The sequence below is a fragment of the Nicotiana tabacum genome, chromosome 14 (assembly GCF_000715075.1).
Source record: "Nicotiana tabacum cultivar K326 chromosome 14, ASM71507v2, whole genome shotgun sequence".
NCBI classification, from domain to species: Eukaryota; Viridiplantae; Streptophyta; class Magnoliopsida; order Solanales; family Solanaceae; genus Nicotiana; species Nicotiana tabacum.
The window spans coordinates 91,439,423-91,447,986 of record NC_134093.1 but is presented as its reverse complement, the minus strand read 5'-3'; the positions used below and the strand labels follow the sequence as shown (position 1 = coordinate 91,447,986).

General features: G+C 35.8%; 1 protein-coding gene across 1 annotated transcript; it reads left to right on the top strand.

Annotated features, from left to right (window-relative positions):
• Nucleotides 1-226: 226 nt before the first annotated feature.
• On the top strand, nt 227-6,870 carry LOC107830377 (ribonuclease III domain-containing protein RNC1, chloroplastic). The gene is made up of 5 exons (XM_016657912.2): nt 227-1,159; nt 2,284-2,488; nt 3,518-3,718; nt 4,211-4,297; nt 6,291-6,870. The coding sequence occupies exons 1-5, from the start codon at nt 384-386 to the stop codon at nt 6,606-6,608; spliced, it is 1,587 nt and encodes a 528-aa protein (XP_016513398.1). The 5' UTR covers nt 227-383; the 3' UTR covers nt 6,609-6,870.
• The last annotated feature ends 1,694 nt before the right edge of the window (nt 6,871-8,564 follow it).

Below are 8,564 nucleotides of genomic sequence, written 5' to 3'. Positions count from 1 at the left end.
ATTTTCCAGATTTTGAACAGTGTTTTCGTTCAAATTTATCTTTACATGAAAAATGATTAAATTTTGATTATTTTGGAAACCGTGGCTATTTTTCAATTACCACTTGTAAATCTGGCTATGTTTGAACTAATACAGATTCGGCCCAATAAATGAACTCCAAAATCGAAAACCAGCCCAAACCAAAGCCTGCTTACAGAAATATCCACTTGACGAGTTCCCTTCATCCTATCGTCGGAATATTGCCAAAGCAAAAAAATAATTCAACACCTTATCCCCTCCCTGTTTCTATCTTCTAGCAAAAACCCTGCAAAAACCTCTTTCAAATAATGAACTGAAAACTTCAGAAGTTTTATTAACCCCAGTTGCTTTTATACTCTTAAAATATGGCCATGGAGTTGTGTTCAACTTTCAAACCCAACTCATTTGATCTCTCCTTTTCATCCTCATTTTCACACTTTTCTCTCCAAACCCATGTAAAAAGTTTCAAACTTGCACCAAAAATTCATGTTCTAGCAGTTGCAGTAGACCCAAAAGAGCTCCCTCAAAATAGTCCACAAAGACTCCTCAAAGAATTAGCAGAGCGTAAAAAAGTAGTATCCCCTAAAAGAAAAGTACCCCCAAAAAGATTTATCCTAAAACCCCCTTTAGATGATGCTAAGTTAGCTGAAAGATTCCTTAATAGTCCACAATTGTCTTTAAAATCATTCCCTTTATTGAGTTCTTGTTTACCTTGTTCAAGACTCAATAATGCTGATAAATCTTGGATTGATGAGTATTTGCTTGAGGTTAAACAAGCTTTAGGGTACCCTTTAGAGCCATCTGAAAGTTTTGGGGATGAAAATCCGGCGAAACAATTTGATACATTGTTGTATTTAGCGTTTCAGCATCCTAAGTGTGAGAGGACTAATGCGAGGCACGTGAGGTCGGGGCATTCAAGATTGGGTTTTTTAGGACAGTATGTTCTTGAATTGTGTTTGTGTGAGTTTTTCTTGCAAAGGTATCCTAGGGAGTCGCCCGGTCCAATGAGGGAAAGGGTGTATGCTTTGATTGGGAAAAGGTATCTGCCTAAGTGGATTAAAAATGCTAGCTTGCAGAATTTGATTTTTCCATATGATGATATGGATAAGTTAAAGAGGCTCGATAGGGAACCGCCTGTCAAGTAAGTTATACTATCTTGGTTCTTTGATTTGCATTTGGTAGTTGCTGTTCTATTTCAGTTGGATACATAGGCCAGAAAAAAGCTATGTTAATGAACTCTATAAAATATAATCGGATTCGTTTAGTTTTATTTCATCATTTCAATTTTCATGTAGTTGCAGATTTTTTGGTGGAACCTTGATAATTGTACTCGTTTAGTTTTAGTTCATCATTTCATGCTCTTGAATAATTTATTAGTAATCCCTGTGTGCATGCCCTACATCCCCCACCTCTCAGCAGTCAACAGAACTCCTTTCCTTGCCGCTCTTGCTATATTAGAGTTTTTTGGCTTCCTTAGTTCTGGAATGATCGTCATGATCGACCATTAAACAGTGTGGTCGATGAGTTTTTCTTCCCAAAATATGAGCTTTTAATCCACCTTTTTTTTTTTTTAAAGTATGAGCTTTATTGCATGATCCGGTAGACCTAAGTTAGGATGTGGCAATGCCTGAACTGTTTCATGATAATAGTATGTGGAGTGGAAGTATCAGAATAATTTTGGAAACACAAAAGAAGGTGGTATTGTTAGGAAGAGAAGAACTTTGATCAAGATGACATACTTAGGAGTCGACAAAGCTTATACTGAAAATGTTAAGTAGATTGAATTAGTTTGGATAGTGATTACAGTAGAAATGTCTACATTCGGTGCTTCTTATGTCCCTATTAAGAGGTTAGGATGCATAAAGCTATATATGTGTTAAGAGGACATTTTGGTTCATGTATTTCCTGCAGCTGCCCCTCGCCTTTTTACTGACCATGGGTGGACATGTTTGTCATTAACTGTTTTCCGAATATTTCAAGGAGGTACATTGAAAGGAAAGGGCGATAATTCCTCTTCTAATAAGAGTGTTTGGGATTTCCAGACTATGTACTTTGAACTATAATATATCATATACCCTTTTCGGAAAGAAAAAGAAACTTTAATATTCCCTGTACAGGTCTCCTTTGGTAGCACCTGTTTCTCTGACGCTCTTCTGTCTCCTGAATTTTGTAACCATATAAGCTTTGTGTTCTTGTGATGCTATATAGCTGCCTAGCTACTATAACTTTCTCATACTTGCTTGGATTCAATGATTATATTGGCAGATCTGTGTTCTGGGCTTTGTTTGGAGCAATATACTTGTGTTTTGGGATGCCTGAAGTTTATCGTGTCCTATTTGAAGTGTGTGGAATGGATCCTGAGGCTGAAGATTGCCAGCCTAAATTGAGGAGACAGTTGGAAGATGTAGACTATGTCTCTGTAGAATTTGAAGGGAGAAAGCTTAGTTGGCAGGATGTTGCTTCTTATAAGGCAAGATCTGAACATATATCTTATATAGCTTTCTATGTTATTCACTCGATCTTTCAGGGTCACATTTCTGTTAAGCGTCTTTCTCCTCAGTTCCTATTTTCCAGTATCTCTCTTTTATATTACTCTACTTGTACTATTAAGAATGCTTTTGCTACCGTTGATTAAAAGTGGAACCCTGAAATCCAATGAATGGACTAGCATTTCCTATAATGCTTCTTGCCCACTATGTTGGCTGTTGTTATAGCAAATTTCTTATATTTGATGCAGAACAAGTCCTGGTGCTTATAATTATCATGGATTCATACCCTAATTTTTCTCTAACTTTCTCAAGTGACTAAAGAGTGTTCTTTTTGGATAAATTTCTAATAACTTAAAGATACTGACTGAAACAAGCAACAATGTTAGCCTCCTCTTGAGAAAAAGCAGGGGAAAAAACAGGAGAAAGAAAAGGATGAACTGTCACTTCTCTAGTATCAATCGCATCGTAAAAGTTGAGGATCACATGCCAGAGGCTAGTGTACGGGGTACATACGGAGTATAACGTGATACATATCTCGTTATACAAATGCTGTTATTCCCTTTGAAGTTTCAGGGTGAGAATTAGTTTAATGTTACCAGATAGACTTTCTCTTTGTTGTCTTGAAATTATTCTTGCTACCATTTGGATTAAGGTACTAAAGTGGATGGATTTTACCCCCATCCTTTAGATCTTTAGTAGTTTAAGTAGTGTCTCCTTCTCTGGCTCGTTAAAGACTTCTAACCACGTTAATGCATATTATTCACCTTGATATAAATTGCTTCCTCAAATACATCAGTCCAAACAATTGCAACTTGAAGAAAGAAAATGACCATCTCAATTCAAATTGCTTATTATTCACCTTAAAGACTTCTAACCACGTTAATGCATATTATTCACCTTGATATAAATTGCTTCCTCAAATACATCAGTGCAAACAATTGCAACTTGAAGAAAGAAAATGACCATCTCAATTCAAATTGCTTATTCATTTTTGCATTTATGATTGACAGCTTCCGGAGGATGCTCTTTTTGCACACCCAAGGGTTTTCAGGGCATGTGTTCCACCAGGTATGCATAGGTTCCGTGGTAATGTATGGGATTATACCAGCAGACCTCAAGTTATGCAGACATTGGGATACCCATTGGCAATGAATGATAGGATCCCTGATATTACTGAAGCCAGAAATATTGAACTTGGACTTGGTTTACAGGTATTTACTCTATTATGCGGAACATGTACACATCACTACTTGTCTCGTTCTTATTGGAACTATGGATTAGTAAAGCTTGTATAGTTTGAATTTCTAAAGTTAGCAGACGTTTAACAAGGAGTTATAGTAGAGTACAAACTGCATATGCCTTTACGGTGTCGATTCCTATTTAGCCTTCTGTTATTATTATGGCCATGCAACTTTAACTATCTGCTGGAGGTCAATTATCAATTCCAATCTTTTTGTTTACTTTACCCGGAACTTTTCTTCTGTATTTCCAGATCCATAATTGTGTCCATGTTTAAATTATTGTTCCCCTCCTGCTTGAAAGACCTTACATTCTTTTACTCCATTTTGATTTAAGTCTCATTGTCTATGGTCTTTGTTTATATATCAGTGTCATGTCTCTTTCCATAAATCTAGCATTAATATTCTAGTTTCCAATCTCTTAACTGACCTATTCTGTGAATTTTTCTGCTATATAAACTGCAGCTCTCTTTCTTGCACCCATCAAAATACAAGTTTGAGCATCCGAGGTTTTGCTATGAGCGGCTAGAATACCTTGGCCAAAAAATTCAGGTACTATTTTTCAAATTAGTTTTCTGATAATAAAGAGGACAAAGTTAGCAAGCTAATATGCAGCAAACGATTGACTAAAATAAGCTAGCGGTGATTCAGGAACTCCTATTCGCCTGTGCATGTATAAAATTCTGCTGAGTATGATACATTTTTGTGGTATGTGCATCTGAGATGAGCTTAAATGGAGCGGCATGGTTAGTGAGGATTCATATAACTGACCCCAACTTGCTTGTGATTGAGGCATAGTTGTTGTTGTGCTCGTCTATGGCGCATAAACTAGTTCAGAATGCTTAAGTCAGCCTGAGAGAGTGTCTCTGTATTCTGCTTTGTATGTCATCATCTCAGCTCATCATTAAATAAAAAAAGAAAAACAAAACTTGCTTCACTAATTCTTGGATGATTTTTTTTTTTGAAAAGTACCAATCAATAACTTCAACTCCAATTGTCCATTCTTTCAGTATCATAAATATGAAGCAAGAATGTTAATAATAGATTAAGATTGTACTCTAAACGATGTACTTTATATTCATTTAACCAAAAGCCCATAGATAGTATATTTATACTTTCTAAATATATCTATTATTGTCATTAACAAATTCATCAAAGGAAAGCAGTTTGTCTTTCTTTTGTAGCAAGTTTTGGGAAATACCTCAAAAGAAAAACAAGAGAAAGTGGCAGGTAAAGACAATGTTTAACTAATTAATGTGGTATACTGTTCTCTGTAATTATTATTTGATTAAATATTAATGGATTTCTGATCTATGAGCCTAAGTTCAGGTGGCAAACCATTGTTTTACATAATCCATAAATGGGCTGTAATAACTAATAATACAATCGGAGTTTTGTTACATTCTAACTTTGGAATAGAACTTAACCAGAAGATCTTGTGAGAAGTATTGAAAGGGGTTTTTAGAACTTCATTGGAAGATGGTAATGCACTCCTTGACCTCTCCATAAAGCAGTTTTTTCTATCTCCTGTAGAAGATGAGCTCACCTGTCTATGGGCACCTCTTAGGGTTAATAACCAAATCCTCGTCTTAGAGACCTATAGAGTGTGGCAATGTCTGTAAAAAGGAAGAATTGTTGTACGGGATTACATTGCTGCATAAAAGGGATGGTATTGAGATTTAGTTGGTTTATATGGTCCATTTGAAGTTTTGGATTTATATATACATGAAGGTATACAGTCTGTACCCTTCGTCGGTAGTTTCTTCAAGAAGCTACTTTCAGCTATTAAAAGAAGAGAGAATATCTTTTTTGCATAGGATCTGACAATGTTGATCCTATCGTATGGATTTCCTGGATTTTCTTGTTCTTGTGGACAAAGATCCATGTCAGATACAATGGTTCAGTGATTGTCCAACCATGATGTCTCAATTATCAATTAGGCACTTGCGTGGGTCTCCGCGTCCCAAGGTGGTTCACCAGTTTAGCTGCAAAAGTGCTATATTTGAGGATTCCATAATTGTCCATTTCTTCGTGTCTAATATAATGGGTTTTTGGTTAGTTACATCTTAGTTTGACGACCACTGACTATCCACTCTGCCTAAAATTATGGAAAGTAGTATTTTATCCTTTCTTAGAATTGCTGAAGTAGGTAGTTGTTTACTTTTTCGTAAAAGCAGTTCGTCCATTGTTAATCAAGCATTGGTTAGAGTGTAAAATTCGTAAAGGTAGAAAGAGCTTAACTTCTAAAAATTGAAGATCAGTGACAATGGTTTTGCCCTTTTAGGTAGTTGTAATATTTCAGTCAGATTTCTTTGGTTGCATTGCTTTCTTTTATTCCATTTTCTGGTTTGTATTTGGATCACGATCTCAATACAGGAAAAAGAAACCACTTTTCTGTCCATTTGACAGGAAAAAGTTCCGGTTTTCTCTAGTTAAAGAACGATTGCTAATGGACACTCAGTGCCTACCCTGTCTGCACAAGCATAACAGTTTTCTTTCAAGTTCAGTGGTAGCAATAGTTGATGGTTTCCTTCTCGTGATACAGGATTTGGTAATGGCGGAAAGGTTACTTATGAAGCATCTCGACGCTCCTGGGAGATGGTTGCAAGAGAAACACCGACGTATCTTGATGAACAAATTCTGCGGGAGATATTTGCGAGAAAAGAATCTCCATCGCTTGATCATTTATAGCGAAGAGGTTCAGGATGCATTCGAACATAACCGTAGGCTCAGAAATCCAGCTACAACTTCTGTTCAACAAGCTATTCATGGACTCTCTTATGCTATATATGGGAAGCCGGATGTAAGACGCCTCATGTTTGAGGTTTTTGACTTTGAACAGATCCAACCCAAGGTGGTATGAGTACTAACAGAGAGAGATTGCATTATCTGTCTAATCCAATTGGTTGGTGATGTTATATTATGTGTCTTCCCTAATTTGTTGGCATAAATATGATTGAGATTTTTAGTAACTAGTTTAGCGACTTTTGCAAGTTGGTCATAGGCCTTAAGCGTGTTGGAGATGACAGAGCACGGTAGAAATGAGTCAATGTTATTGAAATGACAACCCTGGTGAAAATGAAATCTCTTCGTAATCCAGCGAAAATCTGAGGGATGATATTTTCCGTTTGGTATTGGTGTTGAGAATGAGCCTAGTATATATCTATATATACTAGATGGCTTCTGCCCGTGCATAGCACGAGCCCAATATTGTAGAATATGGAATTACTATTTGTGATTAATTTATTTTGATGTGAAATTGCATAGAAGAGACAAAAATTGAGGCATCATTGGAAAGGGGCACAATATTCACATCTATGAGAATACTAAATATACATATATTAACATATATTTATTTACACTAGATGATGCCAAGCCCGTGCTGAGCACGGGCCCAACGTTGTGCTTATGAAGTAGCACCTTACAAATAAATTTAAATTACTGCAAACTAAGCTAACTCAAATAGACCTACCAGAGCTTAGCGCTCTCCTTTTTTATTTTATTATTTTATCAGAGTAGAACATTTTCAAGTTTGTAGTTAAGTTTAAAGACTCTTGGATAGAGATAGTACACTTTTATTTTACAAGATGAAGTTTAGTAGATTTGGTGCCTATAATCTGAGCATTGGAGTTAGCACAATAAATAATATCGTATCCAAGTTATCAGTTCGCATAAACAATGATCTTTAGAAAATAAAACTACTTTCAGATGCCTTTTCACTTTCTAGGCTCTAGCGGGCAAAGGTCATCCCTACAACCATCATTGATCGGGTATGACAGGTTTTGAGACCAATATAGTATCAAGATAGTCTAATTTTCCCTTCAATTCGATTTTGCATGGAGCTAACTCATCTCGAGCATCCAACAAAGATATATGCGCTCCATTCTGCGAACATGGAAGTTTTAAATTATTAGCCAATAGATCATTACAATAATGCGTTAAAACTTTCATCATACAAAGAAACATCCTACTTATGATGCTTGATAATTGAGCTTCTCCACTAAGTACACAAACGAAAGAACTACAACAAATTAAGTGTAATCTCACAAGTGAGGCCTAGAGAGGGTAGTGTGTACACTGACCTTACCCCTACCTTTAAGAAGGCAGAAAGGTTTCTTCTAGTAAACCCTCGACTCATGAAAGATTTAAAAAAAGGGGCAACAACACAAGCAAACCAATCGGAAAATACAAATGAAGCATTGATGTAAATTCACGAGGCCCCTCTTATGGCCTACAGACCAAATCTAGTAGAATTTAGCTAATATTAACATCGAAAGTAGAAAAAGAATAATAGTCAACATTAATTTAAATCAAGATAAAAACAATGATATTTCATTTTCTATATTTCAGATAGGGGATTTTACTTGTAACAACATCAATTAAAGTACTTACCTTTTTGATATATTCACATTAGTTATAATTACAATAATTGATACCTAATTTAAAACTTGATGATGATAATGATTTACATTTTGAGCTTGTAAAATTTTTGAGTAGCTCCAACAATAAATTCAAAGTATTTAGTCCCTTTTCTCGAATGAAGCGCATGAATTTGGAGAATCTATTTTATTTTAATTCTTGAAGCCTGTTGTATAACAACCTTTAATTCCTTAGAGGTCTTAGACATGCATAGTAAAAGGAGGAGCACGGTAGTTCAGCAAGAAGTTGCATAAACTATTACCTCATCTTGAGTTTCATAAACCTATCAACTTTTCCTAGTCCCCCTCCACATACCTAATATTCTAGAATTTGTTAAGGTTCTTGTTTCAACTTTTATTCATGACAGTATGACACTTTTGTGATAACACCTCAACATATA